This window comes from Protomyctophum parallelum (assembly GCF_964188405.1).
Source record: "Protomyctophum parallelum genome assembly, chromosome: 22".
NCBI lineage: Eukaryota > Metazoa > Chordata > Actinopteri > Myctophiformes > Myctophidae > Protomyctophum > Protomyctophum parallelum.
Genome location: NC_139714.1, coordinates 19,955,786 through 19,968,269, shown reverse-complemented (window position 1 = coordinate 19,968,269; position 12,484 = coordinate 19,955,786). Strand labels below are relative to the sequence as shown.

At 46.3% G+C, this 12,484-nt stretch overlaps 1 protein-coding gene across 5 annotated transcripts in view; it reads right to left on the bottom strand.

Annotated features, from left to right (window-relative positions):
• dennd5b (DENN/MADD domain containing 5B) overlaps positions 1–12,484 on the bottom strand; it is an 85,772-nt gene that overhangs the window by 19,777 nt on the left and 53,511 nt on the right. For 2 of the 5 annotated variants that reach the window (XM_083757869.1, XM_083757870.1), the window contains 6 exons: positions 10,783–11,091; positions 9,889–10,194; positions 7,395–7,626; positions 3,846–3,996; positions 2,128–2,647; positions 638–769 (listed from right to left, as the gene is read on the bottom strand). In XM_083757869.1, the coding sequence (XP_083613995.1) occupies positions 638–769; positions 2,128–2,647; positions 3,846–3,996; positions 7,395–7,626; positions 9,889–10,194; positions 10,783–11,091 (1,650 nt within the window). The remainder of the gene's footprint in view (positions 1–637; positions 770–2,127; positions 2,648–3,845; positions 3,997–7,394; positions 7,627–9,888; positions 10,195–10,782; positions 11,092–12,484) is intronic. The other 3 variants (XM_083757872.1, XM_083757873.1, XM_083757871.1) reach the window with 2 other exon arrangements.

The window sequence follows — 12,484 nt, the reverse complement described above, 5'->3', positions numbered from 1 at the left end:
CCAGTCCCCCCCCCTGAACAGGCGCCCTGACCATTTGTGGGGATCAGCAATGCAGCGACAAAGATAAGCCCTCCCCATAAATGCAATGTTTTGTTTCAGTAATTTCATGAGGAAATACTGTGAAAATAACCGATCTACAAGCTCACAATGCTGCACGGAGCGAAGCGTTGTGACCTTGTAGATCTTGTAGATAGAACCACAGCTTTTGAGGACATCAATATCCTTTGCGTACAGAGAGTGTGACACCATTTCTACAATGAGATTTTTGAGAGTGCATATACTGTATTCCTCTTTTCATTGCCATTTTTACAATGACAATTTAAGGACTTTTTAAGACCCTTTTTATACCTCAAGGAAAAGAAAAAGAGCTGAATCACAAGTAACCGACAAACTACACTATAAAAACTGGTCAAACATTAAATAATATAAGAAAGAGGCAACCATTTAGAAAATATGCAATTTACTATTTTCACAATGATTATCTGTGGCACAGAGTCAAACAAACTGTAATGCCTCAACTGCTACATTCGAGAGTGGGGTGGTCCCCGGTTCAAATACGATTATTTTGGGGGGGGTCACGGCCTAAAAAGGTTCAGAACCACTGGGACGGTAGGTGGACTGTAGCGAGGGTTCTCACCTTCATGCGACATTCCTTCAACAGGCCTTCCACAAACTTCCAGTTGGTCTGTGCGATGACGGCGGGGGACAGGTCCGACAGCTTGGGCTGCCGCAGGTTCTTCCCGAGGCTACGCGCCTCCTGCATGAACCTCTGACGGAGAGCAAGAAGCAGAAACATGATTAGCTCTGCTCTTCATTCCGGTGCGTGTGTGTGTGTAACTGTGTGTGTGTGCATGACCGTGTGTCCCAAGGAATTTCATATTTGCTACCGCTGTCAGTCGTTTTCACAAAAGGTCCCACACGATCACCGGAGATGAGTGCGTTGAATGACAGCGCGGAAATGAGAAAATTATGAGAAAAACAATTGCCTTCGCGAGTCCACGGGTATCCCCCCACACAGTAAAATCCTCAGTTTAGAATTTATCCAAGTGTACGGATGTAGAAATATGGACCACAACGGGTCCATTGACTTACATTTGTATACTCTCAGTTAAATTAACACTCAGGGATTTTACAACTAAGAATCTTTCTGCCACACTCCAGTGGCTACGCCCTGCTGCCACACAGTGCTACACTCACAGTGAAAACATACCCCCCTACGTTCAACGTTAACACAGTGGAAAACATATTTTTAACCACTTGTTAGTGTAATTGATATTTGTTTGTTAAAATAAGCATAAATAGCTATATACACAGTATAGTACACATTTACTAGAGTGTTTGTTAGAAACACTCATTCTATAGGGAGTCTCCCTATATTCTAAAGGGAGTCTACCTATAGAATGCATTGTCAGGGTCGGGATGCCAATTTTAGCCAATAGGGAGAAAGAACAGGATACAGGTGAAGGTGCGATGCAGGAGAGGGGTGAAAGCAGCGCGCTCACTTCAGGACAGTGTGAGTTATTATTATAGTAAACCTGTTGGTTAACTCCCACTGTGAGCATGTTGAAATGGAGCCAAAGTGTTTAAAACTAAACTACAAGCTAAAATCTAGGTGTGAGAGGGAAAAAAAACAGGGAAACAAAAATGTAGGGCTGTCCCCGACTAAAGATTGAGGCAATGCTTCCTTTTACGGTACAGTATTCACCAGGTAATTTCTAGGTAACTACATGGTATAGTCGACCATTAGGAAAAAATTAAATCATTTTTTTTTTTTTGCATGATTTTGGCTGAGAGATTGGCGGTCAAATCAGACCGATTGCATAACATAAAAATGTTATGCATAACATTTTTTCAAATGATTGCATAACGTAAAACATGCAATAGACTAGAGAAATCATTCCATTTGGTCTGTGGGGGGAGCTTAATGTCTGATTTAACAATATACTTGGTCGGTTTCTCCCAATAAATAATGATACATATAGACTGTTCTAGAGAAACTACAGCAGTTAATGAATTAATAAGTCAGTGTTCTCTAGAGCGAGGGGGGCGGTGGGAGGTACTGTTGGAACTGCAGGGGGAGGGGGGAGGGGGGGTTTGTGAGAACAACCATCAAACACCACCACGTACCAGGCAGGACGCTGAGGCAGATTTTTTGGGCGGTTTGAGGGGCGGGGGGGGCGCTTCGTCCCACTCCCAAAATGCCATGGAGTTCTGCAGAATCAGACACCCCTCTGCCTGCTGCAAGGAAAGTGCCACGGCACCAAAACCCACCAACCGACCGGTACAGATAGATAGGGACACGAGAATAAAAAGAAACAAGACAGGAACAGAACAGAAGAGCGGGCGGGGGGAGAAGAAAGAAAGAGGGAGGAAAAGAAGAAGAGAGCAGCATGCACATGCAAATGACAAACTGAACGGAAAACACGAGCACAAAAGATGAACACGGAAAACAGAAAAAGGACATAAAAGGCATGCTTCTAAAGCACGACGAAGAAGAAGAAGAAAACTATCAAGTTGGAAAGCGGGAGTTGAGCAGGTCGTCTCTACCGCCGTTACCTCTTTGAGGTCGTTGTCCAAGGTCAGATGCTCCGTTTGCTGCCTGTGGCGGTCTTTCCTGCGCTGAGCTGTGGCCGTCCGATGGGACCACCTGGAAACACACAGCACCATAAGTTACAAGCCTGACACTGAATTATCATTTCCTTTCACTTCATTATTCATTATTCCGATTCGGTAAGCAGGGCCATTTTTCTTTTAATGCGTGGCTAGCGATTCAGGGCTGGGCTACCAAGTTAACCCACTTTCATGAAGAACGGTTAAACACTGGTGTTGGCCTACAACAGGGGTCTTCAACGTATAGGCCAAGGGAGGACCCCTTAGCTGAGAGAGATGAAGTGTGGGCCCCCACTAATATTAAAGATTAAACCTTTTCATAGATGGCTTCATAGACTTTGTGATGTGTATATGTTTACATAATATATTGTCTATGTTGGATTCATGTTAATCTTTACGGTGTAGATAGAATAACGCCACACTGTGGTAGCTCTCTCACCCTCATCTATTCAGCAGGGTCAAATACATATCAATTTGGAGGTCCTTGACATGAACATATTGTAGAACCAGTGCATTTGTACACTCTCGGAAGTTCCATTAGAATGGGCTATATGCACAGTTGCACACCTAACATCTTCTTACTTCTGGGCCGCTTCTCTACTTCCTTCACAATTATACTAATACTAATTAACGCATTTAGGCCTGACCTCGAAATAAATAAAAAATCTTCTTAATCCTCCAGTTTTCTGAAATAAATATTTCTTTCAAAAATAGCAGATCTACAAGCTCATAGCGTGCCACCGAGTGAGCTTGTAGATCTGCTATTTTTCAATAGCTAAATTATAACAATGTTTAAAACACCAAAAGGGGTTCCCGTCCAAAATTCGTTAAGGCTCCGTTCCATTTAGTGTGCAGTGGTTCACAAATGCTTTAATTCCAAGGACCCCCATAACTCTGAGAGTGTACATTTGGTTCAATTTGTACACTAATCAGAGTTACACACCCGTATGGGGGAAATGTGGAACCCACTCATGGACACTTTGAACACCTTCCGGTGTAGCAGGGTGCTTCCAGTGAGCCAACATGCACGATAGCAGCACCCTGACTCTGTTTGACAAGAATGGAACAGAGCCTCTTCGTTAGTATCAGCCGTGAACACCTGTGAAGGAACTAGAGAAGTGGCCCAAGTTCTTTCCAAAATGGCATGAGTGTAGCATATAGCCCATTCTCTCTTTCTACCGGCGAGTGCGTGCCGTGCCGTGGCATTGGGGGCAGTTGGGGGCAGTTGGACTAACTTGTTATTGGTGGGTCCGGCGTTGAGCACGTGGGACTGCAGCTTGGGGAAGAAGCCCTGCTGGTATTTGCCCTGGCCTATCTTCATGTCCAGCAGGTGGGGGTGGATGGCCGTGTGGTCCATCTTCATCAGGCGCTGCTCAATGGCCTGGGCTGCGAGGGACACGACATGGGGGGGGGGGGGGGGGGGTTACATGGAATAAAGCTAAATAAAATATCAAGACTGAAACATGTAATGATTATGTTTTAGGTATGATCATTCTAAACCGTTTTTCACATAACAGCCAACTGAAGCTGAACGCTGATAGAAGAAATCACAGATTTGAGCCATTAACTACAAGATCACAACATGTCGCTGTGAGCTTGTAGATCGGCTATTTTCGGTGCGTAGCATGCTTTCACACAAGACACGCAGGCTTCTATGGAATCCCAATGACTGAAATCAGTCGTGGCGACTGAGAACTTTAACCCATGGGGTTGGCTTGGCACCCATGCAGTGGTGGATGAAGTACTCACATTTATTTTTTACTTGAGTAAAAGTCCCAATACTGCTATATAGAAGTACTCTGTTACAAGTAAATGTCCAGAATTCAAAATGTACAAAAATCTTTTGAAAATAGCAGATCTACAAGCTCACGACGCATTGTGAGCTTGTAGATCGGCCATTTTCAAATGGACAAAATAAAGTGGTTAATGTATGTCTATTAATATAATCTAAAGGTTTCAAATAAATGTAGTGGAGTACAATATTTGGATCCGAGATGTAGTGGAGTAGAAGTAAAAGTATTGGAAATTGGTTCCAGTAAAGTAAAAAGTACCACAAAATGTTACTTACCGTAAGTACAGTACTTAGTTACTTTACAGTACACCACTGACTGATACACTGTATTTCCTTCTGGCCTTTCTCTTGGTCTAAGGTAGATGATATCTTCCCTCTTAGCTTGGACCGTATCATTGTGGTTTGTCCTTCGACTATTTTACCCTGACGGTCCCCGACACCATCTCTTCTCCATTCTGTTGGCTAAGGTCTTTTTATTTTCCTTAATTAGTGCTCGGTTAAGGGCTCCACTACGTTAACTGTGGTTAATTGCTGCTGATTGTGCCGTGCAGGGAGAAGCAAGGCACACAGATTGACTGAGAAGAGGGGTCAGAGGCCAATAGAAAATCCATGGCCGCCAGACCCGCCACGAAATGGAATTATAAAAGGGAGGTAATGGGCTTCACACTTGTCTGCTCTGTGTGGATTTACAACAGAGGGGTGTGTGTGTGTGTGTGTGTGTATGTGCGTGCGTGCGTCTGTATGTGTGCGCTCGTGCGCGCTCGTCCGTGAAAGTCTGAACTGCGTGTCCTGTCGAAGCGCCTGTGACCTGCGCTGGTTGGTTTTAACGGGGCCAAGCGATGTGAAACCTTAATTACCGAGTGTGAGCTCATTGAGGGTTGATGGTGCTTGCAGGTACCCAATTACTCGGGCAAAAGGCTGCCTTTACTACTGCGTAATAGCCCCCCCCACCCGGCGCTGCCATGCGAGGCATCACGCTCGGCAGAGTCGGCACTAGTCTGATTGTCAGACTCTGAGAGCCTCCAGCTCTAGTGCGCTCAGTCGAGTGGGCTGGAAACCAGGCTAGGTCGGCACAGCTTGTAGATCGGCCCTTTACGAAAATGTCCCCCAAAATAGGAGCAACTGTTTAACGTCGGTACGACTCGTACGAGCAAGGTTTGCTTTGAGCAGCGCAAGAGGAAAACGTTTTAGATGCTGTCCTAAAATGTCGATGTCCCCACAAGTATAGTATACAAGTATACAAACCTGTGTGTACGACCGTGTGTCGCATGTGCAGTGTGCACACACCGATGTTGTGTGGAAGAGAGCGAGACTAAGAGGGGGAGACAGGACAATAAAGTGCATGCCGGGCCAGGTTGAAATGAAGAGAAATGGGAGTTGTGGATTTTTCCGCAGACAGAGCGGAGCTCGGCTGCTTCCCGGGGATCAGCGAAGGACCGGGGAGGGGAGAGGGTGGGCTTAGGAAAGGAAGGAGACGAGGCGGAGAGCTAAAACGGGATATAGACGAGGAGAGATGAACGACGCCGTGCTTGTGTCTGCGTCTGTGTGTTCACTCATCGACCCTGTCGGGCAGAAACCTCCTATCTCAAAATGTCGTTTTTTGGCCTATTGTTTGCTACTTGTCTTTTTTTTTAAATGGACCGTATATATTGAACCAATGAAACATACCGACACGAGTAGACTAGAAATAATAACTATATTGGATCCGTTATTTGAGGTAATTTTTGAGTGGTGCAACCACTCCTACAAACAGGAATGTCCGTGTGTATCATGTATCATCATGAGCACGAGTGGTGTGCGCATGCGTGAAACCAGCAATGCCCAGCAATGTCCGTGTGTGTGTGTAGTGCCTAGCACGTAGCAACACAATGCTGCGTCGTAGCAACACACGTCAATGCTGCGTGCGCTGCGTGCGTGCGGTATCGCACGTGTGTGTGTGTGTAGTGCCTAGCACATAGCAACACAATGCTGCGTCGTAGCAACACACATCAATGCTGCGTGCGTGCGGTATCGCACGTGTGTGTGTGTATAGCACGTAGCAACACAATGCTGCGTCGTAGCAACACGCATCAATGCTGCGTGCGTGCATGAACGCGGTGCGTGTGTGTGTGCATAACCGTGGTATGTGCGCGCGTGCGTGCACGCACGTGTGTGTGTGAGACTTTCAAGTGACACTGTTGAGAAACCTTGAAATTCATGCACAGACCAAAAATGTAAAATGACACAGATGCTTTCCTGGTTCTAATGTTTTACAACCTGAGGCTAATTTTACAAATACCTTACAGTACAGTAACTATAACAATAAATGTGTAGTTGCACCACTCAGTTCACACGGGTGTGATTTTTTCCTATGTCCAGAAAGGTAAATGTTTTGGAGATAATAGTTTCCACCCAACAACGGCGATATCTAAAAGGCCGACCTCTGGTTAACGGATGTTCGGTATATAACAGACAGAGGGACAGTTTTGTACATTACTGTGCGGTACTGGGATCGAGGCCCTGAAAAGGGGATCCTGGGGATCTTCATTGGCTGTTGATTGCATTAAAGGACCACTTCACCACTTTTCAACATATCTTCATATAATCGGTCCTCACCAATAATCATGATAAAATGGCACGATTTTTTCCTACTCAGTCTGTGTCTCATAGGAGGGCTGTGGGCAGTTTAGAAACCCTCTTCCAGTGACATCATCTTTAGGCAGATTCTTTTTTAAACAAGATGTTTTTACAAAAATGTTTAGATTTTTATTATCGTGAGAACGATGGCTTCCATTTTCGCATTGCAACTTTTCAGGACTAGAAAGCCTGCAGTTTCTATTAGCTTGGATTCCCCATCGATGATGTCACTGGAAGACGGTTTCTGAACTGCCCACAGCCCTCCTATGAGACACAGACTGAGTAGGAAAAAAGATGCGTCATTTCTTCATGATTATTAGTGAATTTAGGTCAAAAAGATGATGTGTTAATCCGTCCCGCCTCCGCTGAAACTCACCGGCCTCCTTGAGCACGGCGCAGCGCTGGTAGTTGGAGGAGCGCAGGCTGGGCGCACGCACGTTGTAGAGGCGCGCCTTGTCGATGCGTCCGTCGAACACGCGCAGCAGCGGCTCCTTCTCCTCCCACTGGGACATGATCTTGTTGTCCACGAAGGTGGCGAACATCTGCGTCTCGATGAAGTGCGAGAGGAAGGGCAGGTAGGGCTCCGGCTGGTCCGACAGGAACGAGGCCTGGGAGAGTTACGTGGGTGGTAGGGAGACTGGAGTCATTGGTACGAACTGGACGTAAACGGCTAGAGTTCTCATATTCTGCCCCGAAACCCGACCCTACCCAAACCCCACGCTACCCAAACCCCACGCTACCCAAACCCCACGCTACCCAAACCCCACGTTACCCAAACCAGACCCTACCCAAACCCCACGTTACCCAAACCCCACGCTACCCAAACCCGACCCAACCCAAACCCCACGCTACCCAAACCCGACCCAACCCAAACCCCACGCTACCCAAACCCGACCCAACCCAAACCCCACGCTACCCAAACCCGACCCAACCCAAACCCCACGCTACCCAAACCCGACCCTACCCAAACCCCACGTTACCCAAACCCGACCCTACCCAAACCCCACGTTACCCAAACCCGACCCTACCCAAACCCCACGTTACCCAAACCCGACCCTACCCAAACACCACGCTACCCAAACCCGACCCAACCCAAACCCCACGCTACCCAAACCCGACCCAACCCAAACCCCACGCTACCCAAACCCGACCCTACCCAAACCCCACGTTACCCAAACCCGACCCTACCCAAACCCCACGTTACCCAAACCCGACCTTACCCAAACCCCACGTTACCCAAACCCGACCCTACCCAAACACCACGCTACCCAAACCCGACCCAACCCAAACCCGACCCTACCCAAACCCCACGCTACCCAAACCCTACCCAACCCAAACCCCACGCTACCCAAACCCGACCCTACCCAAACCCCACGCTACCCAAACCCCACGCTACCCAAACCCGACCCAACTCAAACCCCACGCTACCCAAACCCCACGCTACCCAAACCCGACCCAACCCAAACCCCACGCTAACCAAACCCGACCCAACCCAAACCCCACGCTACCCAAACCCCACACTACCCAAACCCCACGCTACCCAAACCCGACCCAACCCAAACCCCACGCTAACCAAACCCGACCCTACCCAAACCCCACGCTACCCAAACCCTACCCAAACCTAGTAACCTACCCATAACCGCCACTACCCAATGTTTTCTGGACAGGCAGAGAATGTATGCTAATCGGTTGGACTGGGGTCGGGTGTGTTTACATGAAAAATAAATATATATCTTTTTTTGGGCTTAACATTATGCCGGTCCTTAATCTTCAGGCCTGTTGAGAACTCTAGTAAACAACAATATATCGACGTCATCAATTGAGAGTGGATATCATCTGTGATGTAACATTATGATATGCCTAAGTGTTGTCAATTCCTTTAATTGCCTATTTTATCATTTAAAAAATGTTCAAACATTTCCGAAAATAGCAAAAATTGCCACAGCTCAAAAAATGCATTCAGGAGCTTGAAGTTTCTTCTTTAAAAAAAATAATATATACCGGTACACATACTGTATATTATCATGATAGTATGATATCAAGGTCACAATATCAATGTCGAAGCATTTAGGGTAAGAGATATATGGTATTCCCCCTGCAGTGTAATGGGAAAAACACATACAAATATTCACCTATCCAGGAGAAAAAAAACAATGCTGCATAATATGGTACTGTGCATCGACTCACAGGGGAAATAAAGCACAGTGCCGTTTGCAAACAATGTCATTTACAATCTCTCTCACCTGTTCTGAAGGCGGGTCACACTTATTTGCTTAGCAGACAAATTGCATTTCACATTGAAATGTTTTTTTTTCTGCATTGCGGGCCACACACACAATACAATGTCTACAGCCTTCCATATGACAATGCAGGTACAAAATCTCAGTGGTTGGTTATAACAATGGCTCTGAAAGTGACCAGGGGACCTTGGAAGGTCTCGTGAGCTTGTAGATCGGCTAACCCATTTTGTAGCGGGAACCCCTTTTGGTGTTAGCATTATGTAAAGCTTTAGCTATTGAAAAATAACAGATCTACAAGCTCATAGCGCGCCACCGAGTGTCGCGCTACGAGCTTGTAGGTCTGCTATTTTTGAAAAATCGAAGAACCTCTGACATAGAAACATAGCTTTTTCAGAAAACTGTCAAGATGTAGAAGACATTTTTAGAATCTGATCTCAGGTCAAAATGGGATAAAATGGGCGGTCTAAAACACATCAATTTGTGTGTGCTTCACAAGAATTTTTTTGAGAACCGGTTGGGTTATAATTAGACCTCGAATGTAAACTCCAGGGTTATATATATATATATATATATATATATATATATATATAATATAATATAATATATATATCTACGGCATGTGTTGCTCACCTTATCAAAGTTGTGCATCTGCTCTCGGTTGGTGAGCCAGGACTCCAGGTCCGGCGAGCCCTGGATGACGAAGGCCTCGTAGTCGGCGAACATGGTGGCGAAGCGGCTGGCGCACACCTCGCGCAGCTGCACGTTGAGCTTGGCGCACCGCAGCTCCTCCTCCTCGGCGGCCGTGCGCCCGCCCGCCTGGCCCCCCTCGGTGGGGCCTCCGTGACCTTTGACCCCGGCCCGCAGCTCGTCCACGCGCGCCACCGTCACGCCGGTGCGCTTGGCCAACGCCTGCAGTCTCTCCAGGGTGGCGTTGCCCTGCGCGGAAGGCGATGGGTATACGATGAGCAAAGCAATACAGCCACGGGAGGTTCTTCAGTTCTATAATGGCCGTGTGGCGTATAGTGAGCAAGGTTATATAATAGTTTGGGATTTTTCATTAGAGTTTAGTTTTAATTCGTTTTGACATTTCCTTTACTTCCAATTCAGTTTTTAGAGAGAGTTTGCTAGTTTAGCTTTAGTTTAGTTTTTATTCAAAAAGGTCAGAGTAAGTATTGTGTAATAAAAAACCCGACAAAAGATAGAATTTTGAAAAAAAAAACAGTTACTGTTTGACAATCAAAGAGAAAAAACTAAAACTAAGGGCATTTTGTCTATAATTTCAATTAGTTTTTGTTCGTTTTGCAAAGACAGAATACAGTTTAAGTTAGAACATTTTTCTTTCTAGTTTTTAGTTAGTTTTCAGTTAACGAAAATGTTTTTTAGTTTTTTTACATTTTTTATAGTTTTCGATATTTTACTTTACATAGGGCCTTGGTAGGGGGCATAAATTAATAAATAAATAACACAAAAAGTTAAAATATGGAGATAAAGAGGTATAGCTCTCCTCGGCCCTCCTCCTAGTACCTGCAGCAGCTCCAGCACGGCCAGCTCCTCCCCGGCCAGGTTGCCGTTTCGTCCGTCGTCCTCCAGCTGCCGCAGGGCCACGGCGGCCTTGCGCACCCTTCCCGGCGTGGAGGTGGCACTGCCGGGGGTGGTCCGCGGAGGAGGAGGAGCTCCCCCTCCCCCTCCCTCCCCCGCCACGTCGGGAGCCAGGCCGAAGCGCAGCAGCACCTCGCTGAGCTCCTGGACGAACTCGGGCTTGTTGGGCAGCTGCGGGAAGTCCTCGGGCAACTCGATGCAGTGGTTGTCGATGTCCACGAAGCACAGGTTGGCCTGGGCCGGGGAGGGAGGGAGGGAGGGAAAGACGACATTAACGAGACCACCTTGCGTGAACCTGAAAGCAGCGTTTTCCAGATTTTACGAGAGACATATCGTAAGCAACCAGATCTTTGACGTCAAGCCCAAAGGAAGCGACTATAGGCCACGTGAGTCTTCTACATCCTGACATTTTTCTGAAAAAGCTATGTTTCTATGTCAGTCGTTCTTCGATTTTTCAAAAATAGCCAAAGCATGACATGATGCGAACACCAAAAGGGGTTCCCGTCCAAAATGGGTTAACTGCGTTAACACATTTTCTACTCATATGAAGCCTCCTGAGCCTTTGAATAGCCCACAAGCTATCTGCGACGTGTTGTGAGTGATCTACAATCTCCGTGAGTACATACAGTATAGATTTGAGGCTCCTTGAAATAAAAACGTTTGACAGCCACTCGTCCGCATGTAGTCCTATGGGGTACATGAGAACCAGCACCTGCCACCCTTTTCCATCACAAGGTCCCATCTCTTCCAATCAAGCTTCGCCGCACCTTGACAGAGAGGTTATTATGATGTGAACAGAACATTCCAACAAAAGGGTTGAAGCACTCAACTCTCAACTCGCTCGTCACAGACATGTTCAAAGCCCCAGACTTATTTATTTCAAGGACGGACGGACGGACGGACGGACACACACACACACACACACACCCCATAATGGCAGTTCAAAATTGTAAAGGGGGCCTTTCTGCCTTCTCTTCCCTAAGCCCCTGGAGTAATCTATCAACATGACTGCTCTGCAGGTCCCTCCTTCCATCCGAGTCCAAGGCCACAGATAATCTAACACAGTGCTTCCAAACCCAGCCCTAGCCCTCCTTGGTTATGGGGGTGGGGGGGGGTTCGGCCTTTTCTGTTTGGAGGTGGTCCATAATTTCACTGTCTTCACTTATGTAACAGTAGTTTATTAGGCTACTGAGATGAAGGTCGTGAGACTGAAATGTGAGACCGAAACATTGTAACTCTCAGTAGCCTAATAAACTACTCTTATATAAGTGAAGACCTCCTTTTCTCTCATTATTTTCACTGGTTGCTGACCTGTCCCTATAGGTGTGCAAAAGGGTAATTTTCTACAAAAGGTCCATAATTTCAAACATATTGCATGACATCATAACTTGCTTTCATCCACTCAATGTGATATCAGTCCTGCTTTGTTTCCGTACGGTCGGTAAACATGAATCTGATATCGGACATAGCAGATCTACGAGCTTGTATAGGCCTGCAAAATTTGCTATTCGTATACATACTGTATAGGGGTTGCGTGGGGTCTAATTCATGAAAATGTTTGCGTTTTTTGGGAATGTTTTTTGAAAAGGTTTTGGTTTAAAAACAAAATATAATAGGACACAAAAAA